Source organism: Lycorma delicatula, chromosome 12 (genome assembly GCF_047948215.1).
Source record: "Lycorma delicatula isolate Av1 chromosome 12, ASM4794821v1, whole genome shotgun sequence".
In the NCBI taxonomy this organism is placed as follows: Eukaryota; Metazoa; Arthropoda; class Insecta; order Hemiptera; family Fulgoridae; genus Lycorma; species Lycorma delicatula.
This window is the reverse complement of record NC_134466.1, coordinates 4,751,861-4,770,191: the sequence shown is the minus strand read 5'-3', so window position 1 is coordinate 4,770,191 and position 18,331 is coordinate 4,751,861. Positions and strand designations below refer to the sequence as shown.

General features: G+C 34.0%; 1 protein-coding gene across 3 annotated transcripts in view; it reads left to right on the top strand.

The window, feature by feature from the left end:
• Window positions 1-18,331, top strand: part of Ac78C (adenylyl cyclase 78C) — a 686,763-nt gene that overhangs the window by 479,806 nt on the left and 188,626 nt on the right. For all 3 annotated transcript variants that reach the window (XR_012758616.1, XM_075380750.1, XM_075380751.1), the window contains exon 4: window positions 1,383-1,500. Coding sequence is in view for 2 of the 3 variants with exons in the window: in XM_075380750.1 (XP_075236865.1) it covers window positions 1,383-1,500 (118 nt within the window). In the remaining variant the exon portion in view is untranslated. The remainder of the gene's footprint in view (window positions 1-1,382; window positions 1,501-18,331) is intronic.

Genomic DNA, 18,331 nt, shown 5'->3' with positions numbered 1-18,331 from the left:
GGGTAAACAACCTTCGAACAAGCGGTTCAATATTGAAGAAAAAACCACCGGGTCCCCGACGAACCGTTAGCGCTCCGGAGAACATCGAACGAGTAAGGGAAGCCGTTGTCAGAAGCCCACGCCTCTATATTCAGAGGCATTCAGCAGCGCTTCAAACGAGCACAAGTACGGTAAGACGAATTCTGCATACAGACCTGCATTTCCATCCTTACAAGATACCCGTCGTGCGGCAGTTAAACGAGCAAGATTTCGCGAGCGATTACAATTTTGTCGACAAATGCTTACCGTTTTTAAAGAAAATGAAAATTTGTAATCGTTAATGAGTGACGAAGCCCGTTTTCATCTGAATGGCTTCGTCGACAAACAGGATTGCCGGTATCGGGCAGAAAGGAACCCGCATCGGCTTCACGACAGACCACTTCATAGCCCAAAGGTGACTGTCTGGTGTGCAATAGGAAACGTCGGTGTTATCGGACCGTATTTTTTTGAAGAAAATGACGCTGCCGTAACTATAAAACAGCGTATCGTTACGTTGCGATGTTGAATACGTTTTTCATCCCTGAGTTACGAAACCGGGGTAATCGATTTTCAAAATGTGTTATTCCAGCAGGATGGAGCTACAGCTACAGCGCACAAGTTACTCCGTAACTTGTTTCCGGGACGGATCGTTTCCAGATTCGGCGACATTCTTTGGCCCCTTCGGTCCCCCGACTGGAGTAGTTGTGATTTTTTTCTGCAGGGGTTTCTGAAATCGCGTGTGTACGGCGATAAACCGCGTACATTGGAGGACCTAAAGATCGCAATTCGTCATCACGTCACTCAGATCGATGTAGAAATGCTGCCAGTTACCGTGAAAGGCTACAACAATGTATTGCCCAAAATGGACATCGCTTGCCGGACATAATTTTTCGTTCACAAGTAAGTAACAAATGCTTTGATTTAACAAGTGTTTCAGTACCGATAAAACTTTTTTAAAGTAAATATTCAATTTTTTATGATTATTTTAAAAACATCCGGTTCCCGTGAATGACTCTGTATTATATTGTTTATCTACACGGTAAAAAATAAAGTATGCTACAAGACTCAATTTTTTTTTTTTTTTGTTAAAAAAGCGCATTCATCTTTCAGTAATTTTGCGATAAAACAAATTTTCAAGTTTGAAAAGTTGCTAAATTACATTTTTCTGTGTTAAATTATAAAATGGTATTTCGGATCGATTTCCTTATTGTATTAACACTCTATACGGTTTTATCTCCACCGCAATTACATATTCTTACCGCTGCTATTTCCGTTAATGATATTATTACCTTTTTTTGTCACAAGATAATTATTTCTAAAAAAATATTTTTAATAAATAAAATTATTATTTATTTATTTTACAGACACAACACTCGGACGATGCAACTTCACCGATCATCAGCGACACTGCTACAAACAAAGATGATGTTATGGATTCGACGCTAGATGATGAATCACCAGATTTCGATGATTATACGTTCGGTATGTTTTTATTTTTAATTTAAACAAAAAAAGAATCGTCAAATAACAAAAATACATTTATAAATTCATGTAGAAATTATTTCAGCTATATAGTCCCCAGTTCGAATCTCCTTTTTAGGTATATATTATTTATTATTACACATTGCATAAATTCATTAAAATAATCTCTCTTGTCATTGCAACCCAAAATAAGATGTAATTAACATTTTAAAGCCTGATTATTAATTATTTTAAACAGTATTCCCTTTACATTTTAAAACTATATTAAAAATATCTTATTTTTACGCAAACGATATATCTTTTTAAATACGCATATTATATGAGAATCAATTAATAATAGGTAATATATATATACTATTATGCAGAGTGTTTCTAAAATGGTGGGCTGGCTATACTTTTTCGGATTCTACTTGTAAAACTAAATAAAAAATATGCTTAGGAAAAATGGCAATTTCTCCTTCGTTCTCCTACTGTCCGCCATTTTGTTATTTTTATATAAAAATTTATATCTCAAGTTCGGATAGAGGAATCGCATTAATATTTGGTAATAAAGTTTTCAAATTAGCAAAAAAAATCAGGAATTAAATACCTTTGCAAATTACAAAATGGCGGCCGTGTTTATTTTTCAACCCGTTATATCTCCATAAATATTAGTTTTATCAAAATTTATATTATTTACTAAAATATTAAGCCTTTTATTTTGCACAAAATGAGATTTTATTTTTTTAAATCGGTTCACAAATAGCTGATTTATGATAGAAAATCGATGTTGTAATTATGTGTCTGTTTTCATGTCCTCCACTTTACGTTCAATTCGATTAAACATTAATTGTTTTTATTTATTGTTAATTCTAGTATCAAATTAAGTAATAATTTTTACACAACAATAGACCTAATAATTAAAAAAAATAAAACAACTGCCTGTGATAATTTTACGTTAATTATTATGTGTAATTAAACAGTTAACAATTGTTAAATGTTATTAGAGATGTTCAGTGTCCACCGTTAGAAATTACACAAGTCTCAAGTCTTTTTCTGAGAGATTGTTTTAACCGTTCAAAAATTCCGGGAGTATCCGTAATTTGTTTAAATTCATTTTGGATCCATTTTTGAAGATCCTCAATGTTGATTTGAATAAACAATTTTGTTCGGTCGAATAAACAATAATACGTCTCAAACGGCCCTACAGGTAGAAGTCAAGAGGGTTTAAATCAGGCGATCGGGTAGGCCAGGGTACTGGCCCTCCGCGGCCTATCCATCTTTAATGGAAAGTTTTATGCAGGAAATCTGTTACCGATTGACTGAAATGTGTTAGAGCTCCGTTGCGGTGAAAGGACATATTTCCTCTTAATTGTAGAAGCAGATCTTCCAAAAAATGTGGAACGTTTTCGGTTAAGTGAGCAAGATAAAATTCTCCATTTAAACGATTTGGTAGAATGACAGGACCCAAAAGATAGTCATTAAAAATATCTGTCCTTATGTTCAGGGAAAATCTTTGTTGATGGCTACTTTGGAAGGTACAATGAGAATTCTTAGCGCTCCAGATACGATTGTTGGGATAGTTTTGAACACCATTCCTGTTGAAAGAAGCTTAATTTTTACATTGTTAACATAATACTCCCCGTGTAAAATTATTCAAAAGTGAAAATTTAATATTAATTGTTTTATTATTATTATTATTATTATTTAATATTAAATCTTATTGTGAGAAAATTATTACTTAATTTGATACTAATTTACAATATTAGAAATAACAAGAAATAAAAATAATTAACATTTAATCGAATTCAACGTAAAGTGGACAAAAAAACAGACACAAAATTACAAAATCAATTTTCTGCCATAACTTGGGTATTTGTCAATCGATTTTAAAATATAAAATGTCGTTTTGTTCAAAATAAAATGCTTAATTTTTTAGCACATAACATAAATTTTGATAAAATTAATATTTACGGAGATATAACAGATTGAAAAATAAACATGGCCGCCATTTTGTAATTTGCAAAGTTATTTAAGTCCTGATTTTTTTACAATTTTAAAACTTTATTACCAAGAAGCTTTCCAAATATTAATGCGATTCGTTTATCTGAACTTGAGATATAAATTTTTATATAAAAATTACAAAATAGCGGACAGGGAGAGAACGAAGGAGAAATGGCGATTTTTACTAAGGATATTTTTTGTTTATTTTTCAAGTAGAATCCGAAAAAAGTATAGCCAGCCCACCGTTTTAGAAACACTCTGTATAAAGAGGAAGAGAGCTTTTGTTTGTTCGGGATAAACAAAAAAACTACTAGATGAATCTCAACCAAATATTTACTCATCTTTCTTGGCATAACTAACAAGGTTTTTAGATATATATCATCTCAAAAAATCTCGAAAAGATATATATATGTGGTAGTGAAAATTTGTCGGTTGAAGCCCAAACTTTAATACGCTCTGAACTGTGTGTCATTGTATGAGTCGGGTTTGAACTGAATGATTAAAATCAATCGAATGAATTATATTACAAAAATAATTAATTAGATTTACGTTAAATAAAATAAAATAATATTAAATAAATTTAAAAAAAATTCTGTTTAACAATAACGGGCTTCCCGTGGTGACCGCGTGTGAGGCTAGAGTGGAGGTATGCGAGCACCTCGTCAGAGGCTAGACCAATCGTCACCGTTAACTGATAACAAACCGTTTGCCCCTGGGGCGCTGTTTTGAAAGGTGTAGTGAGGTTCTGTCGTAATATCTCTGCAAATAATCGTCCGATTTTCAAAATTCAAAGTGGTATTTATTAGTAGATTGAAGGCTAATTATTGCACGCATCAGGTACACTGTCGAGCTAACAGTTCACGATTATTCAGAAATATATATACGTAAAATTTTTTATCGCGTGAGAATCAACCGACCGATTATTTTCAAATTTTCAGGATATATTCGTGTTACCTCAGGTAAGGTTTTAATTCATCGACCGATTCCTATCTCCATTAAAGGTTGTGATACTAAAAATACTTCTTCGCCACCAAGGAGGGTGAAGGTTTGAAGTAAGGATATTTATTAAGGAAAAAATAGATTAATCCTTTTACTTCGTTATTATGTTTCTGCCACCACAGCAAAAAAATAAGTTATGAATTTTTCTTCGTCAAAGATGCGTGTACTTTAGGTAACATAGTTACTATTATTTTATATTTTTTAATTAAGTTTCTTTTCCTGGTTGCTATAAAGTCTGAATACTATAATTATTATTTATAATATTATTCTCACAACCATCAGAATAACGTATAGTGCTGGGGTCCAGGGGCTGGAGCTCTCTGGGTAGATGGGATCGGTGAGCGAAACGAGCTCTGTGCCCATGGGATAGGTCCTTGGCTCCGGGACATCCCGAGGAGTTCCTGAGTTGGCTCCGGAAATTTTACCAGATATTTTTTAACGATTAAAAAATGTGGTTTTTCTGTAATTGATGTTTTTATTAGAAAGCCGCCATTTTGTTTCTATAAATCCTAGAAGGTTGAAATTTTCAGAGAACATTTTTAGAATATTCCTTAAAAGGTCTGTAAAGTTTCAATAAAATCGGTGAAGGAACGGGCGAGTGATACTAAATCAAAAACATTTTGAAATCAAAAGAGTCAAAAAACTCATCGTGAGACACACTCTACTACAGTGTCCCATATAAAACGCAACCCAACCTTATATTGGTAGGTATTGAAATAATAAAAAGGAATGTGTAAATGTAAATGTAATTTTTATTATTACCATCCATTACCTTACATTTAGATGTAAATGTTGGAAGTGGCCGCCATCTTCTTGTATACAACCCTCAATTCTTTTTACAGCGTTTCTTGCTACTTTTTTTGTTTTAATACAGCTTGTTCAATATTGACTTTCAATCGTTCAAGTGTTCGTGGTTTGTAGGCTTTTTCTTTGAGGTAACCCCGTAGAAAAAAATTCGCCGCAGTCAAATCTGGAGATCTTGGTGGCCACAAGCCTCGACCGATAACACGATTACCGAAGAATTCCTCGACGAAATCAGAAGTTGAACCTGCGTAGTGCGATGTGCACCGTCATGTTGTAGCCGGCAGTGTCTGTTTTCCTCTTCCGAGAGTGCGATGAACCGAAATAAAATATCCTGATATCCTGCATTAATGGTGTATTCGAAAAAAATAGGACCGATTATTTTCTTCCGCGATATCGCGCAGCACACGCCCGAATTCTGCGAGTGTAATTGTTTTTCGTGATAAACGTGGGGATTTTCAGCACTGTAAATTCTACTGTTTTGGCTGTTTACGTAGCCGTCCGAATGAAACCGTGCTTCATCTGTGAAAAATAACGAATCCATAACGTTAATTCCCTCGCGCAGAAATCGACGCAACCGTTGACAATATTGTAGCCGTTTTTCTTTGTCGGGCTCATGAAGTCGATGAACCGTTTGAATGCGATAAAGTCGTAATTGTAATCTTTTGGTCGCCCGATGAACGGTCGATTTAGACAAATTAATTTCAGCTGACAAACTTCTGATCGATTTATTTGGCGAGGCGAGTAATCGGTCTTTGATTTCGGTGACTGTATCCGTATTCAACACCGACGCATATCTTTTGTGTTCCTTGTTAGTAATAAAACCGGTCTCTCTAAATTTTGCGACTAACCTTAATACTGATGTTTTGTTAGGAACCGGTTTATCTGGCTACTTATGGCGAAACAAATCGTGCACTACAACCGCTGATTTCGTACTGAAGTACGATTCGACAATGAAAACAAGTTCATCTAGCGAAAACGCCATCTTGTCTCTAGCGATACACTGAACGTTATGATTGCATTGTTGTTACTATCGGTAGTGTTCTACTGCGTCACCGCGATATTAGATGTTGGACGAGTCCATTTCAGTAACGAGTATGGGAGTAACCTTGAGTTTTGAAATTTCATGGATGAGTGATTGATGGGCTGCGTTTTATATGGGACACCCTATATATATATATATATACATAAGTATAATTTCCTTTAATTGATCTAATTTATTTCGAAAAAATGTATTTTTCTTTATGCGACTACCACATCCCTTTGCTCGTGTGGTGTACCCATAAGGGAGGAAATAAAAAAAAAAGTTACACTTTTATGCGGTAGAATGGTGACACTTAACGTTAAATAGAAAAGAAAATATTTTGAAATAAACAATTTCAAGCCGGACAACCTCAATCAAAATATTTTCCATTAATCCCTTGGTAATCGAATAATGGAAGGAGTGTACAGCTTTCAAGAAGTTGAGTTATTATTAAGTTAATTTACAAGAGTGACTTAACTGTTATGAATTAAATTAAAAAGTTAATTTATATTGATCATCAACAATAATGTTCACCAATATAATTATTTGGTGAAATAATTATTTAAAACGTAATTAATTAATTCTTTTTTGTTTTTATTTTTATCAAACCTTTTCTAAATTTCATAATTTGTTAATAAAAAAGATTTATTATTATTTCAAAATTAATAGTACAACGAGTCGATTTTGCAGACGGCATAACGGATTGAATATGCGCCGCAAGTCTCTTAAACTATAAGACCGGTATACTGGACCTGAGTAACGAATTCCTGCCAATTAAGAAGAAAGTATTAACGGGAGAAATCCAGAAAGGGGCTAAAAAATACCCTTTTAGTAAAGATAACAGATCCGTTTAACAATCTTCTTTTGTAATACTGCCCGCTAACACATCTAAACAGACGTTCCGTGAGAAAGATTACCGAACCAAGGTTAGGAATTCATGGGAACCAAAGGGCTCGTTCTTACGCTTCGAGTCGGGTCGGTCCGGTAGGTAAAGAGGCTAAGAGTATAAGAACTCCGGGGAAGACCAGTTAGAAATCAGTGAGGAGATTCTGCGAGATGTGATTTCTGCAAATCAGTCCGCGAGAATATTCTGCGACGAAATTAGGGAAAGAGAGAATTTCTAGTGCTGGTTCGATTCAACTAAGGTGACGCCATGTGTAATGGTTACCGCCGTGAGTTACTCTAAGACTATAAGCGAAAGAAATAATTTACTAAATATTATTTGTAAACTGTTAGGGTAGTTTTATTTGTGAAAAGCAAAGGTATTTGCGTGAAAGAACTTAATACTTGTCTTATCTATTGTACTATTATTGTTTATACAAGATTTGTGGTATTGTTTATACAAGATTATGGAGGTAGAAGAATTTTGTTATTTGGGAAGTAAAATTACTAAAGATGGACGAAGCAGGAGCGATATAAAATGCCGAATAGCTAAAGCGAAACGAGCCTTCAGTAAGAAATATAATTTGTTTACATCAAAAATTAATTTAAATGTCAGGAAAAGATTTTTAAAAGTGTATGTTTGGAGTGTCGCTTTATATGGAAGTGAAACTTGGACGATCGGAGTACCTGAGAAGAAAAGATTAGAAGCTTTTGAAATGCGGTGCTATAGGAGAATGTTAAAAATCAGACGAGTGGATAAAGTGACAAATAGATGAAGAAAGAAGCGTTTGGAAAAATATAGTTAAAAGAAGAGACAGACTTATAGGCCACATACTAAGGCATCCTGGAATAGTCGCTTTAATATTGGAAGGACAGGTAGAAGGGAAAAATTGTGTAGGCAGGCCACGTTTGGAGTATGTAAAACAAATTGTTGGGGATGTAGGATGTAGAGGGTATACTGAATTGAAACGACTAGCACTAGATAGGGAATCTTGGAGAGCTGCATCATACCAGTCAAATGACTGAAGACAAAAAAAAAATAACAAGACTTGTGGTTAAAAATGTTAAGACTAGCGGTCACGTTAATGTCTTTTGTCAACGGGAGTGAATTCTGCCATTTTCCATTCTATTTATCTACCTGTAAATAAATCCTGACCAGTACTTTAAATTCTATTTTGTATGTAATCTCTGTTTATTATTATTATCGATAATTTGATTATTTGTTGGTTATTGACATTTAATATCGATATTATTTACCGCTGCCATTATTGTCATTATTATTGTGAATTATTTTTTATTGTCTGTTATTATTCAAAAAAATTACAATCAAATTGTAAACCGTACGGTAAGAGTCTTGCAGATACCATTTCTTCCGCTCCAAAAAAAAAAATTTCTGTAAAATAATTAAAACTGTTTTTAACAATACTGATATCAAAAAAGATAACACTACATTTCTATGATAAAAATCTCTAACTAGTTTAGAATTTTCTTAAAAAAAAAAAAAATACATGTTAAATATAAAACTCTTGTCGGCCGATTTCATAAACAACGAATAATCATAAAAATTGTATTATTTCTGTAAATTTGAGATAGATGTTACATATAAATGAAATCGGGCCGGTAAGAGTTTTGTAAAAATTTTTTCTATTTTTTGCTTATTATTTGGAACGCTTAAACATTGTTTAATATCTATTGTTTGTTAAAAATATTTAACATGTATTTTTTTAAAGATTATTCTAAATTAATAACAGATTTTGATAATAGAAATGTAGTGTCTTACCTTTTTTGATATCAGTATCGTTTTGTTAAAAACAGTTTTATTTATATTACACAAATTTTTGTTTTTTGAACGGAAGATATTATATCTGCGAGACTGTTACCGTACGGTTCACAACTTCAATGGAATTTTTGGATAACATGATTATACCCTGTGTCCGTTACTTTTTAGTCTTTACATGGAACTAGCAGTTAATGATGTTAAAGAACAATTTAGATTCGGTGTAACAGTACAAGGTGAAAAGATAAAGATGCTACGATTTGCTGATGATATAGTAATTCTAGCCGAGAGTAAAAAGGATTTAGAAGAAACAATGAACGGCATAGATGAAGTCCTACGCAAGAACTATCGGGTGAAAATAAACAAGAACAAAACAAAAGTAACGAAATGTAGTAGAAAGAACAAAGATGGACCGCTGAATGTGAAAATGGGAGGAGAAAAGATTATGGAGGTAGAAGAATTTTGTTATTTGGGAGGTAGAATTACTAAAGATGGACGAAGCAGGAGCGATATAAAATGCCGAATAGCACAAGCTAAACGAGGCTTCAGTAAGAAATATAATTTGTTTACATAAAACATTAATTTAAACGTCAGGAAAAGATTTTTGAAAGTGTATGTTTGGTGCGTCGCTTTATATGGAAGTGAAACTTGGACGATCGGAGTATCCGAGAAGAAAAGATTAGAAGCTTTTGAAATGCGGTGCTATAGGAGAATGTTAAAACTCAGATGGGTGGATAAAGTTACAAATGAAGAGGTATTGCGGCAAATAGATGAAGAAAGAAGCATTTATCAGTATTATTTTGTTAAAAACAGATTATTTATATTTCAGAAATATTTGTTGTTTGAGCGGAAGAAATAACCGTGAAACTGTTACCGTACGGTTTAAAATTCCAATGTAATTATTTTGGATATCACTGCGTTTTGTTAGATTTTTCTTTAATTTTTTTTTAATGAATTAGTGATTGTTATATTATGGATTTATTATTAAAATTTATTGCCTTTCTAGAACAAACAAATTGAATTTCACGGCCAATTTTGTTTTGTTGATAGTCATTTCATTCACTTCATACCATATTTTTTTCTTTTTTAACCTTAACGAATCGAAGATACTGGTGTAATTCTGCAGTTATTAATTTGTAAATGTAACCCTCGATTTTTATCGTTAAATTCGATTTTTTTAAATTTATTTCTTCTTTAATAAAACTAGTATATAATCTTTTGTAAACTAATACTTTTATATTTTTTTTAAGAAGTGATGGGAATTAAAAAAATTATTTCATCTTCGGTACTTTCATTTACTATTAAAACAAGCTGTAATATATTTTCTTTTAAATTTTATTATTTCAAGTACATTATCAAGTTTTTCTACACTACCTAGTATTATTAAGTACTCGGCCTTTCACCCAGAGGTCCCGGGTTCGAATCCCGGTCAGGCATGGCATTTTCACACACGCTACGTATCATTCATCTCATCCTCTTTAGTAATGCTTAACTGTGAACTCAGAGGTTAAAAAAAAAAGTATTGTCAAGTACTGCTATCTACCGGTGCGATTCGTAAAGGTACATGAAAAAATTAATAAAACGAGTTATTCGAATCCCACCGTTTGTCAAATGAAAAAAAAAAGTTGTCTAAAAGATTCGAGATATTTTTTGAAAGTATTCTTTGTTGCTAATATAATTAAACTGACATATAATATTTTCAAGTTTATTTTTTTCCTCGTTTTCACTTCATTGTTAGGTTAGGTCACGTTTAGAACGGTAAACTTAGTTCGTTGATTTCGTCGTCGTTGTGATTATCGTTTATTATTACTGTTGAGGAAGTTGAGGAGGATGAAATGGGAGAAACAATACTGAGATCTGAATTTAAGAGAGCATTAAAAGATTTAAATGGCAGAAAGGCTCCTGGAATAGACGGAATACCAGTAGAATTACTGCGCACTGCAGGTGAGGAAGCGATTGATAGATTATACAAACTGGTGTGTAATATTTATGAAAATGGGGAATTTCCATCAGACTTCAAAAAAAGTGTTATAGTTATGATACCAAAGAAAGCAGGGGCAGATAAATGTGAAGAATACAGAACAATTAGTTTAACTAGTCGTGCATCAAAAATCTTAACTAGAATTTTATACAGAAGAATTGAGAGGAGAGTGGAAGAAGTGTTAGGAGAAGACCGATTTGGTTTCAGGAAAAGTATAGGGACAAGGGAAGCAATTTTAGGCCTCAGATTAATAGTAGAAGGAAGATTAAAGAAAAACAAACCAACATACTTGGCGTTTATAGACCTAGAAAAGGCTTTCGATAACGTAGACTGGAATAAAATGTTCAGCATTTTAAAAAAATTAGGGTTCAAATACAGAGATAGAAGAGCAATTGCTAACATGTACAGGAACCAAACAGCAACAATAACAATTGAAGAACATAAGAAAGAAGCCCTAATAAGAAAGGGAGTCCGACAAGGATGTTCCCTATCTCCGTTACATTTTAATCTTTACATGGAACTAGCAGTTAATGATGTTAAAGAACAATTTAGATTCGGAGTAACAGTACAAGGTGAAAAGATAAAGATGCTACGATTTGCTGATGATATAGTAATTCTAGCCGAGAATAAAAAGGATTTAGAAGAAACAATGAACGGCATAGATGAAGTCCTACGCAAGAACTATCGCATGAAAATAAACAAGAACAAAACAAAAGTAATGAAATGTAGTAGAAATAACAAAGATGGACCGCTGAATGTGAAAATAGGAGGAGAAAAGATTATGGAGGTAGAAGAATTTTGTTATTTGGGAAGTAGAATTACTAAAGATGGACGAAGCAGGAGCGATATAAAATGCCGAATAGCACAAGCTAAACGAGCCTTCACTAAGAAATATAAGTTGTTTACATCAAAAATTAATTTAAATGTCAGGAAAGGATTTTTGAAAGTGTATGTTTGGAGTGTCGCTTTATCGTCCAAGTGAAACATGGACGATCGGAGTATCTGAGAAGAAAAGATTAGAAGCTTTTGAAATGCGGTGCTATAGGAGAATGTTAAAAATCAGATGGGTGGATAAAGTGACAAATGAAGAGGTATTGCGGCAAATAGATGAAGAAAGAAGCATTTGGAAAAATATAGTTAAAAGAAGAGACAGACTTATAGGCCACATACTAAGGCATCCTGGAACAGTCGCTTTAATATTGGAAGGACAGGTAGAAGGGAAAAATTGTGTAGGCAGGCCACGTTTGGAGTATGTAAAACAAATTGTTGGGGATGTAGGATGTAGAGGGTATACTGAAATGAAACGACTAGCACTAGATAGGGAATCTTGGAGAGCTGCATCAAACCAGTCAAATGACTGAAAACAAAAAAAAAAAAAAAAAAAATTACTGTTGATTTGTCTTCTTTTACTTATGTTCTTACACTGGTAAATCGTAATTATATAAACATTTTCGTTTGTGAATCTCTCGATATCCAAACCGAACCGCGAATACGCTAATATATCATAGCCCTTGCGGCATGTTTTGCATACCGTAACGCATTTATCCAAGTTAATTAAATCGTCTTCGATAATATTATTAACAACAACAAATATAGTCTCGCCGGTAGCATGTAACGGAATTGCGTTACAAAATAACATGTATTAAGAAATGTTATTATTACGTACCGTACAAATCTTTGTGTGAAACGTCAGTACTTTCATACAGCTGCAGTGCATACGATCAAGTGAAGTGCTTTTTAGATTTTCTGCCGTTTTATCTATTCGTTTTTTGATTATATTATTGAATAAACTTTCTTTGTACATTTATCACCAAACATGATATTGTTATTCTTTCTACTACAGCAAGAATTATATCTTCTGTTATCGTATCTAGCTGTCCTTTTTCAATGGTTTTTTTTTAATAATAAATTTCTTGAATATGGTTTCTCTGGTATATTTTAATAAAACGATTAAAAGTAATTAATAAGTGATATATTCACCTTACCGGCAAATAAGTGTTAAGTCCTCGAGATCTTTCAATTTTGTCAAACCATCATCAGGAGTTAAAATACTATATAATTAAGTCAAAAGTTAAAATACGTATTCAGTCATGACTGTTTGCATATTCAAGAGAATATCGAGATATTGTAACGGATTGAAATGTTATTAACAGGAAAATCATGTTATCAGAATTGTAATTTTAGTCGTGATTATTATTTCTTTATGTTTGTATTTAGTACTTGTTTAAATAATTTCTTCTTTAAAAAATTCCTATTCATTAATTAGATTTTTTTGGTTACTATATATATAGAATTTCTCTAAATTTTGTGTGTAAAATGATTGTAAGAAATATTTAAAATTTTTATAAAAGTATTTGGATTGTACAGAGTTATCATAAAAGAATGGTGCGGTTTCAGTAATTCATAGGAGGATTGTAGGGATATTTTTAGATGTTATATTGGTATCCCTGAAAGCCTCCGACCCAAAAGTTTGTTTATCAGCAGTTGTAACCACAACGTCAGTTCTTGTATTGTTGCGGAGAGTTTAGCGAGTTACTGTGTTCTCGGATAAAAAGCAAAGTGAGTTTTATTGATGGCCGAATTAAAATCCGTAATTTTAGTTCAACGTGCGTTTCGACGTGAATTCGGAAGAGATCCGCCGCACAAAAATAACATAACGCGTCGGTTCAAACGATTCGAAGAAACCGGATCGGTTAAGAAACAGAAATCAACCGGCAGACCAAGCGTACCGGACAAAACGGTTCATCCCCCGTCGAAGCGTCGAATTAGGTATTCCAAAATCAACAGTTCACAAAGTTTTACGTAAAAATCTGAAATTACACGCTTATAAAATCTAGATACTGCTGGAATTGAAACCAGATGATGGTGTAAAACGTTACGATTTCGCTTTTGAAATGTCGGACAGAATAAGTGAAAACGAATCGTTTTTAGACGATATAATTTTTACAGACAAAGCTACATTCCGTGAGAATGGATGCGTTAACAGACCCGATTCACGAATACGGGGCTCGGAAAACCCACACGCAATTATCGAGAAACAACGCGATTCGCCTAAAGTTAATGTTCGGTGCGATGCGATGAAAAATCGTGTTATAGGTCCTTTCTTCTTCGCTGAAAAAACAATTAATGGAGTCGTGTATCTTGACGTGTTAACCGATTATTGCTTTCCTCAGCCGGATGAACTCGAAAACATTCATCGACTTCATTTCCAACAAGATGGTGCTCCCCCGCACTTCAATGCGTCGGTCGCGGACGCTTTGAACGAAAAATTTGGAGATCGATGAATAGGCCGGCAAGGACCCGTACTTTGGCCTCCAAGGAGTCCAGACCTGACACCTTGCGATTTTTTCATGTGGGGGTATATCAAAAGCGTAGTTTATTCACAAAAAATTCGCGATTTAAACCGCTTAAAAAACAGGATTAATTAAGCGATGACGACCGTTAACGAAGAAATGTTAACTGATGTTTGGAGAGAAGTCGAGTATCGTTTGGACATTTGTCGACCGACTAAGGGCGCACATATTGAAATTTATTAATTATAAAAAAAAATGTTTGAGACGACAAATTTGAAAAATAAAAATATAAACTGTAAGTAATTCTGTTTTAATTTAAACCATGTTCCAAACCGCACCATTCTTTTATGATAACTCTTTTGTTTTTTTTTTTGTCTTCAGTCATTTGACTGGTTTGATGCAGCTCTCCAAGATTCCCTATCTAGTGCTAGTCGTTTCATTTCAGTATACCCTCTACATCCTACATCCCCAACAATTTGTTTTACATACTCCTAACGTGGCCTGCCTACACAATTTTTCCCTTCTACCTGTCCTTCCAATATTAAAGCGACTGTTCCAGGATGCCTTAGTATGTGGCCTATAAGTCTGTCTCTACTTTTAACTATATTTTTCCAAATGCTTCTTTCTTCATCTATTTGCCGCAATACCTCTTCATTTGTCACTTTATCCACCCATCTGATTTTTAACATTCTCCTATAGCACCGCATTTCAAAAGCTTCTAATCTTTTCTTCTCAGATACTCCGATCGTCCAAGTTTCACTTCTATATAAAGCGACGCTCCAAACATACACTTTCAAAAATCTTTTCCTGACATTTAAATTAATTTTTGATGTAAAAAAATTATATTTCTTACTGAAGGCTCGTTTAGCTTGTGCTATTCGGCATTTTATATCGCTCCTGCTTCGTCCATCTTTAGTAATTCTACTTCCCAAATAACAAAATTCTTCTACCTCCATAATCTTTTCTCCTCCTATTTTCACATGCAGCGGTCCATCTTTGTTATTTCTACTACATTTCATTACTTTTGTTTTGTTTTTGTTTATTTTCACGCGATAGTTCTTGCGTAGGACTTCATCTATGCCGTTCATTGTTTCTTCTAAATCCTTTTTACTCTCGGCTAGAATTACTATATCATCAGCAAATCGTAGCATCTTTATCTTTTCACCTTGTACTGTTACTCCGAATCTAAATTGTTCTTTAACATTATTAACTGCTAGTTCCATGTAAAGATTAAAAAGTAACGGGGATAGGGAACATCCTTGTCGGACTTCCTTTCTTATTACGGCTTCTTTCTTATGTTGTTCGATTATTACTGTTGCTATTTGGTTCCTGTAAATGTTAGCAATTGTTCTTCTATCTCTGTATTTGAACCCTAATTTTTTTAAGATGCTGAACATTTTATTCCAGTCGAAAGCCTTTTCTAGGTCTATAAACGCCAAGTATGTTGGTTTGTTTTTCTTTTATGATAACTCTGTATTATCTAAAATATGTTTAGCAAAATTAGAATTTTCGGGTTTATTGTTTTTAATATTATTAATGCGTTCTTTTGCACTAATAACAAATTTATGATCGGTCACACCGACATATATTATATCGTAAACCTAACAACCCATGGTATATACCCCTTGTTTGTTAAGGTTAGAATCATTACTGTTTATTATCTTATTATAATTATTATTAATATATTTAATTAATTTATTTGTAGTGTAAACAGCTGTTATATTAATTTTTTTATAAAATGTTTTGACTAAACGGATTGTGTTCATTTTCTACGTATATTTTTTCAGTTTTATCAGGTAATAATTTTATACTGTTTGTCTTATTAATTTCTTATGTTCGTAATCCTGTATAGGTTAAATTTAGTAATTAAAATTTGACACGCTTCCCGTTATCCAATCAAACTGACACGGCTTTGTTTCTGTCGACAATATAATACAGCATATTTAATATCGTTCTAAATCTAATACGGTGAACATTGTGAAAACATATTTCTTTGTTTAAAAATCATAAAAATATTTCATACAAATCATATCATACCGCAAATCATTAATCATTAATCGTAAATCATTTCGATAACTAAGGGTTTGTTATGGCAGCGAAACGATTTTGTTACTATAACGAAATGGATTTATATATTTTTTTATTTATGTTTGTTTTTTAACTTCCGGGACCACCGTCAGTTATTGCTTCAGAGGATATAATGAACGATAATTTTTTAGCGTGTAAAAATGCCATACCTGACCGAGATTAGAACCCGGGACCTCCGGATGAAAGGCCGAGACGCTATCACTCGTTTTCGTGAGGAAAAGAATTTTGTTACTACGAGGGTTATTTTTTTTTTCAAGGTGCGATCGGTCGCGAAATAAAAACCCGTGCAAAAATCGGGTGAACCTTTGCGCATATCTGTTGCGCAGCGTCACTTCGTTTAGTTCTGAACACGCAGCTAGCACGTAAACATGTCCAAAACAATAGCATCTCCCATCAAGTGCGAAGTGCTAATTTGATTTCTTCAGACTGAGGGGTGTAATGCGGCTGAAATTCATTGACGAATAAGTAATGTGTACGGTGAAACTTCAATGAGTGACAGCAAAGTGCGCAACTTCAAAGCAGGACGTACAGTTGTTCATGATGCAGGCGGTCAGGGAAGGAAGCGAGTGTCAACCGACGATCTCGTTGAGCGAGTGGATGAGATTCGAGATTATCGTCGGTTCATAATTTCTGTATTGACCGATTCGTTTTTGAAAAATTTCAAGGTCGGCTCTCTACATCGTTGTGAGTGAGAGACTTCAGTACCAAAACTGTGTACGAGATGGGTTCCCAAGATGATCTTCGACCAACACAAAACTATGAGAATGGACGCCTCCCTAACGTTTCTCCAGCGCTACCACAATGAAGAAGATTTTTTTAAACAAAATTGTCACAGAGGACGAGACACGGGTCCATTTCGAAACTGAAGAAACAAAAGAACAATCCAAACGGCGGATGCATTCTCATTCTCCAAGTAAACCAAAGAAGTTCAAGCGAACCTTCTCCAACAGAAAGTGTACGGCTACTTTGTTCCGGGACCGGAATGGAGTTCTCTTGGTGGAATTCATGGAACGCGTCACGACTATCACTGCAGCCTCATTCTGCGTGACTCTTCAACGTCTACGAAGGACGATTCAGAATAAGCGGAGAGGAATGCTGTGATCAGGCTTGTCTTTCACCATAACAATGCTCGGCCGCACGTTGCGGCTGTAACAAAGAAGCTCCTGCAGCGTTTTTTTCGGGAAGTGTTTGATTACCCACCGTACAGCCCGGACTTGGCTCCATCCGATTTTCACCTCTTTGCTCACATGAAACGCCGGCTAAGAGGACAACATTTTGGCACAGACATCGAGCTGCAGACCGGCGTAGAAGAAACACGGCTGAAAACACAGGCGGCTCCGTTCTATGACGAGGGTATTGGAAAGTCGGTACCGCGCTACCACGACAAATGTCTAAATCGGAATGGCGACTATGTAGACAAATATAATAACTATATAAATACTTAATACAAATAAAAACTATTTTATTTTCACTGTGGTTTTAATTTCGTGACTGATCGGACCTTGAAAAAAAATAACCCTCGTATAGCAAAATCATTTTTCTTCGTGTGACGGACAGTAAAGATTCTCGTGGGAACAAAAAATGAAACCGAAGAATACAAAATAAAAATAAAGTACATAACGTAAAAGAGGGTTGGATAAAAGAGCATGCAAACCGAGCGAATGAAAGTGAAAAGGCGAAACGTGTGAGAGTTGATTTTTTACTTTATTTTTTACGCATCTCTAGTACAATTAGATAGAATGAGAAAAAATTATAAACCGGTGGGAATGAATCGATGGAATTTAAGTACGCGCGGGAGAGTAAAAGGTAAAGAATAAATCAATTTAGAAAAAAGTTTTAAAACAATGGTTTTCTTTTAAAACGAAATCGCTGTAAAAAGTAGAAAATATTTTTTCTGTGATTATGAGAAATCAAAATAATTTTCAACATTTGTAAAATGAAACCCGTTGTGCGGTCATCAAATATTATTGAAGAATTGGAAGAGGTGTTGTGAGAATCCATAA